This window comes from Ixodes scapularis, unplaced genomic scaffold (assembly GCF_016920785.2).
Source record: "Ixodes scapularis isolate PalLabHiFi unplaced genomic scaffold, ASM1692078v2 PGA_scaffold44__24_contigs__length_19508400, whole genome shotgun sequence".
NCBI lineage: Eukaryota > Metazoa > Arthropoda > Arachnida > Ixodida > Ixodidae > Ixodes > Ixodes scapularis.
Genome location: NW_024609873.1, coordinates 11964583 through 11978128, shown reverse-complemented (window position 1 = coordinate 11978128; position 13546 = coordinate 11964583). Strand labels below are relative to the sequence as shown.

General features: G+C 45.3%; 1 protein-coding gene across 1 annotated transcript in view; it reads left to right on the top strand.

The window, feature by feature from the left end:
- LOC8052370 (calcitonin gene-related peptide type 1 receptor) overlaps nt 1–13546 on the top strand; it is a 234410-nt gene that overhangs the window by 43258 nt on the left and 177606 nt on the right. Inside the window, exons 4-5 of the mRNA XM_040216633.1 lie at nt 5119–5213; nt 10628–10719. Coding sequence (XP_040072567.1) covers nt 5119–5213; nt 10628–10719 — 187 coding nt within the window. The remainder of the gene's footprint in view (nt 1–5118; nt 5214–10627; nt 10720–13546) is intronic.

The following is a 13546-nucleotide window of genomic DNA, read 5'->3' as shown; positions in this document are numbered from 1 at the left end:
GTTCAGAGAATCGCAAATACACTGTGTGCCCACCAAAAAAGGAATTATAGTTGTTTTATTAAACCGTAAATCTAAATAACACGTTGCCGAACGCTCATTCTCCGCCCAAATGTAGCGCCAGCTGTACGAACCGGATGCCAAGGTTTAGTAAAAAAAATGTTATTTTAATATAAAAAAAAGAAAGTTATAAGTGATTTTGTTTGCGTTAAATTTGGATGGAAAAATGGGGCCTGCTTTCGCCCGTTTTCGGTAACTCGGGGCATTTAGCTCCGTGTACTCGAGATATCAGTTGGCCGTCATTCTGTCACTGAAAATTTCAGGAAATCACTCGCAACTTTTGGATAAGGTAACGGTTCGTTCCGGAACTTTGGCATCTGGTTGTGATCGCTAGCGTGACATTTGGGGCGAAAATGAGCGCTCCGCAAAAGGTATATCAATTTAGCAAAGCAACAACAACGACAACAAAACAACTGAACATTTAGTTTTGTCATTTATTTTGGGGGCCATTGTACAAAAAGCGTAAGTTTTGGTACGCAAGCTGCGCTGGTTCACGAAAAGACAGGTTTCGAACTGCACATTTTTCAGGGAGGTATTATAGTATTTCAAACTGCTCGACTGATGTGTAATAGGAGCACTGATATCTGTCAAGATGTGTGACTGATGTCTTGTATTGAGTTCAACAAAAATGTTTTGAAAAAATTCTTGTTCGTCGACAAAAGCTTCACGTCTTCAAAAAAAAAAAAAAGAGAAGAAAGTAATATGCCATGCCTATGACCGTCACGACTGCTTTCACATTCATGCCAACATATCGCCACGAAGCACCTACCAAAACAGCGGGGAGGTTTTTCAGCTGTCTGTCCTCCAGCGCGAGCTTCCTAAACCTTTGATAAGAATTGCATAAAAAAAGCTCAGGCTTCCTACAACTTCCGATATATAAATAAACTTTATTAATTTTATTAATATGACGCATCGGTATTTCGTGTGCCTCGAGCGTAGGCGCGCAGTGAAAGCACTCAAGCACAACGAGTGTGTGCTGGAGGCTAGGCTTACGAAAGAGCTGTAGCCCTGCCGTTCTTATCCTGTCGGTAATTAGAAGGAGAAAACTAACGTCCCCAGACACTGGCTAAGTAGCACCATTGTCTTTCCAGCCTGTTTACCAGACACAAACAGGCGCTAACATACAGACGACCGAACCTCACTCGAAAGAGTCGTTCTGAAGCTGTCGCGCCAAGTTCGGTATGAATCATCATCGCACTAAATACGTTTTTCTCCAATATAAGCGTCTTCGACACCTTTCACGGAAGCAACTTATCAGTAGTGCTTATCTCCACATCTCGCTTAGAATTGTATCCTTGTCCTCGCGTATTTCGATATACGAAAACTATCTTTTTAATGCCGTGATACACCGTCACCGCATGTGGTGGCGGTGCGAGAATATGCGCTTGTTTGGCAGGCATGTGGATTTCAAAATCTTGATATTCAACAAATGTCTTTATAAAGCAACCTTACCCTGGGGAGTTGGATCGGTTCACGAAGAATTTACCGATCAAAAAAAAACTGCTCATTCTGTGAACCAAAGTTGCCCTCGTACGAGGAGCTTGACGTTACTTTCCCAAGATCCAAGGACTTTAGGGAGAAAGAGAGACGACTCCAAGTGAAAGGAAAGCACTAACGAAGGCGGAAATGCTAGGACGGCGCGTTGACTATCGGCTAATTCACTAATGAACTGCGACAAAACCCGAGAACCGATTATTAGTAAACCAAACGAGCGCGTTACCAGTGGCGTGAAAGCGCCTACTGCCTCACAAACATCGCCCCCCCCCTTTCCCTCTTCCCCCTTTTCAACAATGTTATCGATATTACTTTTGAAAAAGGCTACTGCTCTCCGTATATCTTTTCGTGCGACACTTTGACTACTGCGCTCGGCACTTCGCCCACCCTTCTCATTAATCCCTCCTCGACGCATCTGCGATTGTCGAGGGACCGACCCGGGGTTACATTATTATTTTTTTTGTTTTGTTTTTGGTCCGTACTCACGTTTGGGAGAGACGACAGGTGAGTGACAGTTTTCCAGGCAACACCCCAAAAAAGCCGACAAGTATTCTCTCCCTCCCCCTTTCGCCCCTCGTTCCGGGATATGGATCGCGTTAATTATTGATCGGGAACAGACTCTTGCTAAAGATTACTGCGGACTGGGTTCGGTTGTCGCGTGGGTCGGGGTATCTGTGCCCAGGTTGTCAGCTTGACAGCGTTACCTTGCGACGCTCCCTGCTAACTGTCCGGGACACCTTTTTCCCCCCGCCATACTGGCCTTCCACACTTTGAGCCTCTGGGGTGTGAGGGTGAGATGAAGGCGTAGCCTGAGAGGGTCGTTTGTGGTTACTAAGAGTAAAAGAGTGACCTAAAGACCCAAGACCTATCTGTAGTCACCGAATCAAGTATTCTCCCCTGCTTGGAAGCAGGGCTGGGTAGAGTTACTCAAAACGCTATTCCACTATACAAATACTGAGCTGCATGTATTTCATGGTCAAAATACAGATACTCAGATGTAGGGTTCGGTCGTGAAGACTAGCACATTTGACACGGATTGCGAAATTCAAATTTTAAAAATACGCGCCTCAAATTGGGCACGCCAACGTGCTTCGCAACAAGTTTTAGGTCTATTCTTAAGGCTTAATTGTGATGTAGTGAAATCTTAAAATTGAAGCGAAATTGGAGGCCGTGCATTTTTAATCACCTATACCAGCCTGTTTGTTGTCCGCACACTAATTAATGAGATAGCTCCCGGGTGGCTTGCTGAACGCAAAACCACTAAAAACCAGTAGGAGAGGCTGGCGATGAGCAAGATACTCACGATAATTTTTACTCACAATGCAATATTGAATAATGACCACTTGGGAGCATGCTCACGTTCCATTGTACAGACGACGACCGTCGGTATAGGGCATACAAAATTCACGACCACCGTTTTCGCCCTTCTTTTAATATTTTACCACCTCTGACTTGAGTTCTAAAAAAATATAGATAAAACTTCTTGCGAACATGCATTTGCGTGCTCATCTTTAGGTATGCACTTTTGAAATTCGAATTGCCAAAACGCTCCTAGTCCTCACGGCCGCACCCTATACATTTTTCTTTTAAGTGACGAAATATCCCTCAAATACTTCTGTAAACCGACGATACTAATCCTTGGAGAAGGGGAACAAGGGGGACAAAGGAAAAACATAAATCACCATACACAGCTATACTCGCGGTCAGCTTTCTGTGGCAATCCGAACAGAGGAGGGAAGCGCTTGTACAGCGGTTTCGCGGAAACCTGACCGCGAATATAGGAGCCTGGTGCGCGGCCGAAAAAACCCGCCTGATCCTGGCATCGAACCAGGGACTTCTTCATTCGCAGTGGAGCGCTCTACAAACTGATCTAACCAGAAGTTAGACGTCAGTAGAGCAAACGGGTTTTATCAGCTGCCACCAGTCTAACACCAACAAGGGTGACCGGCCTGCATTTTAAGGTTATGATGATAATGCAATTTTCGCAAAGGTGGAAGCGAGCTGGACACGAATAACATAATTCTTATCCGGTTCGCTTGCATCTTTGCAATAACTACAATGCTTCGGTAACGACGGGGAAAAGGAATCTCGGATTGAGCAATCTCACTAGGCAGTTTCACAATGTTACCACTTCCGCAATGCATCGAGGAAACTTCCGTCCTTCTCCACGTGCGAAAACCTCGCTTGAGCTCTGCGCGTGCAGAGCGCGAGACGGCACACCCCTCGCATGATCGCATGTTCACAGCAGGCCGTCTACCTCCTGTGAACTAAAGTTATGGCGACGTCACGCCTGCGTCGAACGCTTAGTCAGATAGGACTACTACAGACACAAATAAATACTCAAACAGAAATATACTTTTTTTTTTCTTGAGCGAGGTCATGCTCCACAGACACATATAGTGATGTAGTGCAGTGCAAACACCATCATATGTATCGCAAGTATCAAATATGGCACGAAATTGGAGCATTGAATTCTGAAGTAATACAAATGTTTATCTGATCAAAAAACAAATTTGCAAACTTCGAAAGTGAACTAATTACACTTCAGCATAAGTAGCTTTTCAAAAAGCTTATCACCAAGGCATCAAAGGGTTTTTTGCAGTTCTGAAAAAGAAAAGAGTCTCTAGTTTCGCCGACGAACAAAAATTCGTTTTAGAACGAATAAATACCGCATTGATGGCAAGGAAGCAAGTTCTGCAGCATTAAGACGACTTTCCTGGAGTCTAACAAGATAGCCAAAGGCTTCTATCTTTTTATTGGCATGTCCTGATGTTACTAAAGGCGAGAAATCACCACCTTAGAGGTCGTTGAAGACGTAAACGTGGTCTGCACGAAATGAACTCTGTGTCACATCATTTCTTGCTTTGAAAATTAAGAATCTCAGTTTCGCCGCTAACTTGAAACGTGAGGGTGCGTCAAAAGCTGTGGATCAGAGAAACCCAGGAAAGGGGAGGGGGGGTGGGGAGAAGCAAAGAGATTGCGCAAGAAATCGGGACCCGCGTAATATACGGGGAATGGGAGACCATAAAAAAACGACAACATTTCAAACCATTATCTTTTTTTTAAATTTTAGTGACTTTTTCGTACATCATAAATACTTACACATAAGAACGATCCCAAAGTCGCAACAAATGACGTCGCAGGATCCGGCGTGCCATGCTGTCGTGTCTCGCGATACCGGATGGTTGGTCGTTCAAGCTCCTGCGAAACGTGAAAACGAACGCGCGTATCGCTGACGTCACTACGTCCAAGCTCCTGACTGCTTAATATTCCCTGCACTGTCAATCTAAAGAGAAATCTACGGCGAAACAGGGGTCTACCTCATTCTCCTTCGTTGCTGCACCAAGTCGCCAAGTTTGCGGCAGGCAACATCATGACACTTTTATAGCGTCATCAGTCGCAAATCGAGGGACCGCTTTTAAGCACAGGGTAAACGCACGGGTCGGAGACGCGCTCCAGGCGCCATAGCAGAGGACTTCCACGTCGCAAGATTGTTCTCAGTGGAACTTGAGCAAGACCCATAGTGATGTAACCCCTATTTCTTGTTTTTCTTCTTCATTACATCAGGGTTTTCGAAGAAGCTGTGCTGGGACAACGGAACCTGGTACGTTCACCCGGGCTTCCACAAGGAGTACACCATCTACGAGTGTGGAGCGATTCACGTGAGGAGACACTGGTGTTGCTCGTCCTGTGGTCTGCATGCAGAAGCTTTGTGCCCTTCGATCCCCTTGCAAGGTGAAATGCGATAACCAAAGGTATTTGGACGACGATGACGTCATCAGACTGAGAAACATACCTTCAAACTGCTCATGCTTAATAGCTTGTTCGAAGCATGTTTAACTCATGCACATATGTGTGTTTCCAACATGTCTGCAGGCAGTGTTTCCATGGTCAATGTGAGAGGGCCGTCATACAATCAAGACACACGTCTCAGACAATTTTGCCGATTGTGTTTTCACATGATGTATAGCAGCCGTATGACCGCGGCTCTAATGGGTCGGTGCAACATCACTTAGAATAGTTAAAGTCTGTGCACTAGAATGTTGACGTCATGACAGCGAGATCGAACGAAGACGCGTATTGGACGCGAGTGCTGCGTCTCGGGCTCTGTAGGGCCTCGTGTCCAATCAATGCGTCGAAGGACGCTCGGCATCAGGTTCGGTTTCCATCGCTGAGTTAACACCATCAGACTGTGATGACATTTGCCGGAGTAAGAGGTGATTGTTCGCATACCTTCAATAGTCTGTATTGTGCAGGCCAGTGCCATTCCTTTCACTCAAAAAAAGAAAGAAAAGGAGGTTATCATTTTATTTTATTTTATTTTGCCAAGTTTTTTTTCATTATCTTTTTTCCCGGTAGTGTAATGTAGTCTGTCAAAATCATGGGCTCAGGCACATTTTTCAGCATTTCATTATAATCATATTTCTCTATTTCTTTCTCTCTCTCTCTCTTTCTGTCATTTCCTCCGATGTATTATTTCTTACTTGATCTTTTTTTTTTTCTGGGACTGTCACTGCATGCAGAGAAACCCTAATGCTTGGGTCGTTGGTTATATTGGCAAAACGCAAGTGTCATCGACATTTACCAAAACACATAAATTATGGCAATGATCATCAACCCTTTGAGTGTCACGCCCGAGTCTACCCGGACGCGTTCCCGTGTGGTTTCAATTTTGGTTTGCTTACTGCTCCACCCATCTGGGCTGTTATGTTTTTACGCGCAGCAGAAAGTGTAAACAAGCGATGAAAACAATGCTTTTGTATCTTGTGGTTTCACTCGATAATATTATGTCTTTAGGAGACTTGTTTCGCTAAGCTCCTTCTTTGTTACAGAATGACGAATCTACGTGTTTCATAATTTCGCTTCAAGGCGAACACCAATTTTAGGAACTACTAATAAACTTGGCATTCGGCGGTTGTGAAAAAGAGAAAGTTACACTTACGAATAACTAAATGGTGATACACTATGAGTGGCACTTCGGTCTCGCATCTCAAAGTGCAAGGCTGTGATGCCACTGCATAGTTCCGTGTCACGAAAAGTACAATACAAGAAGTATGTTCTAGGTTGGAGAGATACAGACATCAATTAACATTTTGCTCATGAGATATTAAGTGTTTTATAAAGAATTATTTTTGACTGAGCATTGTAGTGCGTCACCGAGACGACAAGTTGCGTTCGATATTAAAAACAAAAAAAGGAAACCGGCATTCAAATTATTAAAATTAGGGATTACTTAAAGAAAGAATTTTGAAAGTGATGCAAAGTTAGGATTACTAAAGTATGGGTTGCGTTAGTTTGGCGCAGTATGTTATGCGTTTTCTTCAAGCAACGGCTAAAAAACGAGCAAACAAAATAAATGAAGGAACTAAAAAAGGTGCTGGGAATTATCCATCTAGAAACATGGTCACCAGCGTGTTACTATTTTACCGGCGTTACAATATGACAGTGCAGTGCTCGGCTTGTCGGGGTAATTTGTTTGCCGGAAATGTAGTCGGTCTTTGCGACTGCAGGGGCTCAATAAACGGACCACATTATTTTGCCGTTTTGTTGAATGGCTTTGCGTACTGTGACAAACTGTGTCATGAAGACGACAAGCTGCACAGTGTGAAAATGATTATGGCACACGCCAACGCAGGGTTTGAAGCCAGCTGGCGCTGTTTTCCGAATACCGCCTGCTCAAAGCAGCACTGCAATGGGTCTAATGTATGAAACTAAAAGGATTTCTACTTTATTTCGATGCTCGTTAGAATGGCTTCTTTCTGGACTTGCAATTAGGCCAGTCATTCGAGTCTTCTCATAAGTTCAGAACCGTCGTATGTTGTGAAAAGCTTGATTGTGCCTTAGTAAAACGCCAATCTTTATCTGATGGCTCAGGCACGGCTGCTTCATCATTGCCACTTCGCAACGACCTGCTGCTATACCAGGAGATGCGTAGAAACAGCGAGCCAGCTGCGTTTCCCGAGCTTGTCGCTGGAGGCGTGAAAGAAGGTTAAAAACCGTCTGACACGCCAATTTTTTTTTTAATGCTAAGCGTTAAAATAGTGTATCAGAGCATCACCAAAAATATTTTCACTTTAGAGTTGCGTAGTTGTCTTAGTAAAAAACAGAAATACCAAGACCAATTCAAAGTGCCCGCCAGTGCCCTGTAACGTAACAATTAGTGATGGGACGAATCACCGGACATTCGGATTCGGACAGATTCGGAAATTCCCGAACTTCCCGCGACAAATATTCGGCAGATTCGGAGATTCGTCGCCGGTTGCAGACGGCAGCGTAAACCTTGTCGTAAACCTCGCGAATGCGGTTAGTTGTGTTTTTTTTCAGGTACTGTTACATTATATAACCAGATTTTGTCTTGTTTATTTCAACGTATGGTATATACTGTACTCTCGTTCTAAACCCTGGCACGCTCCCAGGACCAGCTGAGCTGATCGGTGTCGGTGACGTAGGACTAACCAATCCACGGTCTCGGTTTCTGTGCGGTTTCGCCGTGATCGCTAAAATGTAGCGAACTGCTATGGGTATTATACATAAATTTGCGCAACACACAATAAATATATTAACGGCATTAGCGCACACGTATGAGGAAGAGAGAAGGGACAGAAAAGAGCGCTACTCACAACTGTATTTACAAAGATGAAGAAAAGAAAGAACATCGTCCAGCTCCCCAGAAAGATGAAAAAGGAAGAAGAGGAAGCAGAAATATAAAACAGGAATGTAAAACACAAAGTCGGGTGTTCCCTCGCGCGCACAGGCTTGATACACTGGTTCTTTGATTAAACCCTAAAACCTTTGTTGGCTGTGCCTTCGTTGTCGTGGTGCAGGGTGTGTTTGCATCAGTCTTCGCTCGCGCCCGGTCACCCGTGTCGGAGGGGAAGACGAACACATCATCCATGGTCGGCTGCCGCTGGGCCGTCGTGTCTGATGTCTCGCGGCACCCGTGACTCATGCGAGTTCTGCATTGTCCGTGTTAAAAAGTCTGTCTCCTTGCGTGTTGAGGCCACCGATGCAACACTAATGCATTTAGTAGCTGCGGATATGATGTAGAAGGCCTCTACCACTTCGCGGGTCATTTTATCCTTGTGCCTCTCTAGGGTTATTGTTTCCCCGAACAGCGGATTACAATCGCACTCCTTGCAATGTGTTGCAAGATGGCCTCCCACTGTGGCTCTCAAAGAATAATCATGCTCGCGAAGTCGGTCATTAAGACACCTGCCTGTTTGCCCTACGTAGATCTTGCCGCACGAGAGTGGAATCTTGTATACGACGCCTGAAGTGCACGGAACAAAAGGTTTAGCATGTTTTTTTGTGCACCTTTGCCTTGTGGCACCTTCGGCTTGCGAGTTGACTATGGAGCAAATTTTGCTCATTTTTTGCGGGGTTGAAAATACCACTCGGACCCCATACCGACTTGCCACGTTCTTTAAATTGTGTGACGTCTTGTGAAGGTACGGGATTACCACCGGTCTTGTCTTTCCTACATCTTGTTTGTTGGCTTGGAGGCTTTTTGCCCTTTTCAACAAGGTGTCCGCCACATTAGCCAGTAGTGGTAACGGATAGCTGGCTTTTCTGAGTCTTTCAACCTGCATCGAGAAGCTGGCTCCGAATGTTTATTCGGATAAAGATTCGTCCCGTCACTAGTAACAATGCACCGCAAGGTGTCGGGGTAGTCAGAAGGGAGGCATCACCGGAAGTCACGTGAGTTGTATTTCTCCTCGTGTTTACCGCGACCGCGTGTAATATGTGTTATATTTTTGTTATACTCCGCACATCCGCGAGCGATCCAAGCAGGCAAAGTTTCTTTTATTTGATTTTCATCGCTTAATGTTGCTGTAAAGGCAGAAGAAGAGGAGTCAGTAAAGCTATATTAGCGGCGAGATGTTTTGGTGGCGCCCTCCTATGGTTCCCCCTTGTTACGTCATTACCTTGCTAACAACAAGTTCGATGGTGTTCGTAAATAGCATGGTGGAAGCTTGAAATCATTGAGCTCTTAAAGCAACACTGCCAACACCGTCAAAATTAAAGTTCTTTCATTCCTCTTATTTCCGTCGATGATAAATCCCCTTTCCTACGTCATAGTCAGCGTTCGGCCAATCGTGGAAGGCCGACCACAGCGACGCTTTCGGTCGCGCACGGGGCTAATAGTAACCAAGTTCTACTCATGTTCTAGACAAAACACGTAGCTACTTTATGCTCGACGTTTACTTGTACTTGGTACACTCAACAGTTTGTATTCTCTAGGCAGCAGGCATCTTCAGCCTGGAGAGTATTCGATGATTCGACGACCTCGGTGTCTGAAACTTCAGCAAAGCGATCGGGCTTGTCTTAGGCTAGCAATCCTAATTTCTGTGAGCGTTTTAAATTTTATTTTTTTCGAAACTCGATTGCTTGTTTTGTTCCCAGTATGGCTGCGTACCGTCGGACTGATGGCATGCACTCGTACACCGGCTTGTATTGGCAACACCTTCATCATTGACCTCCATCACGTCAATCCACTGACGCTTCGTCCTCAAATTTCACCACACGTAAACTAACCAACGGTGCAGCGATAAAAGGCTAGTGGAACTAAAATTTCATTTTCTACAATCACTCGTAAAAAAAAAAAAAAAACGGAATAAAAAAAGTCTTGGCACGACCGCAGAGAGCACGAGGAGTGAAACTTCAGTGACTTCCGGCGAACCAACGTTTTGTGACGTAGGTCGATGTCTCCTTTCTGACCGCCCCGACACCTTGCAGTACATTGTTACGTCACAGGGCACTGGCGGGCACTTTGAATTGGGCTTCGTATTTCTATTTTTCATTAAAAAAAACTACGCAACTCTAAAATGAAACAATTTTCGGTGACGTCTTGATGCACCTATTCAACGCCTAACATTAAATATTATTTTTTTGACTTGCCAGAGGATTTTAAAGGCACAGTGCCTCCATGTTGCCAAGCTGGCAGGCCTCTAAGATTGGGGACAACTCTGTCGTTTGCTAACGGAGCCGCTATCTTGCCTTTCATTATATTTACCTCCTCACTAACTCCGCCCGAGAATCTCAGTTTAAGACATTTTGCTTTCTTCCTTCCTTTCAGAACCACAAATTCATGGTCGGACTCTCCATCATTCTACATTCGGTGTCTGCCCTCCTGCTGCTGCCGGCCATCATCATATTCTCCTTTTATGCGTGAGGAATGACTAGTACATTTGGTTAACTCTTCCTCGCAACGTTTGTCTCACAACTGTTTTTGTTTTTTTTAGGTTCCTTGATAAAAGTGACACTTCGCATATCCTGCAAGTACTGACAACCACTGTCTACAAATATGCGAGACATACGCAATGAGGGACCGCTCAGTCCCCGTTTGCTACGAAAGATGTCTCATTTTTGTGCCACGCCGCATTTTCTTCCAGGTGCTGCAGCTCCTGGAAGAAAATGCGGCACCTGGAACTCTGTTAGTAAGACTAACACAGCACTTCAGGGGTCTTTATTGAACCTACTAGACCGATCTCATTAGATAGTTGTGTCACGCAACCACCGCCGTTATACATCGAGATAACTTAACCAAGCACTTCGGGGTGTCGCACTGTGCATGTGCAGAACTTGTCTGCTTGCGCAGTGCAACGCTCCAAGCTGCTCGGGAGACCAAAAACGTTTTAGGGGCTAGCCCTGTCCGTATGTCCGCCCGCCGTCGGGTGCACGGGCTCCTGCTCGTGAGCTCAAGTGCTCACGAGCACGTGAGCACGTGCTCCCGTGCTCGTGTAGGGCAGAAAAAAACAACCGCATCTCCACGTGGTGAATGATGTTGATTCGGGCGAAGCTCTGGTGGCGCTTGTCTGCGTAGACGGTGAGCCGCGGCATGCCGAGCCTTTCGTTCATGTTCATCCATGTCAGAAAGAGAATGTGCTGTATGGAAGGTGGTTATATACGCCTTTGAGCATTTGACCACAGCGTGACATGGATAAAAACGAACGAAAAGCTCGGCATGCTGCGGCTCAGCGTCTACGCAGATAAGCACCACCAGAGCTTCGCCCCAATGCCCCAATCAACATCATTCACCACGTAAAAATGCGGTAGTTTTTTTTTGTTTTGTTTTTCGCCTGTACGATAACCCAGCTCTGTGAACTAAAGTCATGGCGGCGTCACGCACTCGACGAAGCTTCATAAGTTCGCTGTATTCAGTCACCATCGTTGGCTGCGTTCGCAACAGCCGAAACGATAACAACGATGGATTCACCGGGAGAACCGTGCATCGTAATTGCTTCTTATAGCTACATCTCGGAATACTTGCCGCACAGAATATCGAGCACTTTTTTCTTGGTAACTTTCTTGTTGTTGGTTTTATGGTCGCTGTAAACGAATCCGACGCAAATGACTGCACCAGCTATGAAATATTTACAAAGCCATATGTGACTTTCACAAATTTTTGCACGCTGGCTCACACAGCACAGTTTTCGTAAGTTACAAAACTAACGTACGCTTACCACGAAGTACGACCGCAAGTCACCCGCACATTCATGTTCCGTATTCCGCTTGCCAAGCCACTTCTTTAACTGACTGCAACGCTTCATACAAGGCAGGGATCTGCCGGTGACCTTCTGTCGCATCTCGACTTAAGCGTACGCAAGTTTGGTAACGTAAACAAAAAACAAAAAAAAAAACAAAAAAACGGCGCTCTATGGGCCATTCTTTCAAAATACAAACAGCTCAGTGACACGAACGGAGTAAAAAAACCTTGCGGACAACAGCCCTGACTACAGCAGAGGTCACTCTGCGAAGACATCATACAAAGGACAGTCCGCAGGAACTGCCTCAAGAACGCTTTTTCGTTGTATGAAGGCCCTGCTACACAAGCCGTACAAACACTGTCCGCCGACATGACCAAAGCGTGCATATTTATGAAGCAAACATGCTGCGAGCAAGCTCGAGGTCTGCACGCAGATAATCTTGCCATGATGCCTGACGCGAACACCGTGTCTTTTGTATGATGTATGGACAGTGTGACTGCGTGTTTGCAATCCAAAGTCAGCGCTGCCGTCTGCCAGTATTCCTTCACTCTTCCCATGTAGTTGATACTTCTAATAACGAAAAGATAGAACAACAAACTTTGTGCCGTGTTGACCGTAATGTTAAATTTCCTTTTTTGGTGGTTTTATTTACGATAAATCACTCCACGCTTGTTAGACTGATCACATTATGACTACTGGACTTACAGGCACAATATTATACTTCGTCTAATCCTAACATTAATCGCGAGAGCTAACAAGCCCAAGCTACTCACACTTTATTGCACCTCGGTTGTAGGACCGCTCCTGCAGCGGGAGCACCACTCAAAACTACCCGCTTACGCTCTTATACTCTGTTCACCCTTTAAGCTGCGGTCCCACGGCAGCCATCTTGAACAAGGCGTTAGTTCAACCAATAGATGGCGACACGCACCCGTGGGGTGGCCGAAACATTGGTTCACAGTGGGATGGCTCGAGCACCATCACGTTCCCCTCGTGGCCTTGCTCGCGCCGCTGCCAGCTGTGCTCAGCTAGCTCAAGTAGCGTGGCCCAGCAAACGGATGTATGCGAGAATGTCAGGCTGGGTATAAATTGTTCTCTGATATAGGGAGATGCGGTTCGGCGGGTGTAACGGGCTTTCGCAATAAATCTTACCAAGAAGGAATCAAATGTTGATTGACGTGTCAATATTCTATCAATAAAAATTTCCTCTGCAGGAATGCACGCTCAGTAGACTCAATCTTCCAAGACGCCAGTGGAAGCGGACGTCAACTAAACTGCTTCGGGATTTACAGTACTCACCTCACCATTTTAATGACGACTAAAATAACGTCACGAACTATTGTGTTTCACGGGGTCCGGAAGATGTTGTAAAGGTTGTTACGATATAGTTCCCAGAAACTTTCTGGAAAGTCTCGAAGTCTTCGTTGAGTCCAACGCCATCACGAACAGTAACTGAAAACGATCCACTATTCAGTCGGTGGGTGGCGAAACGTATCCGCATCTTCGGA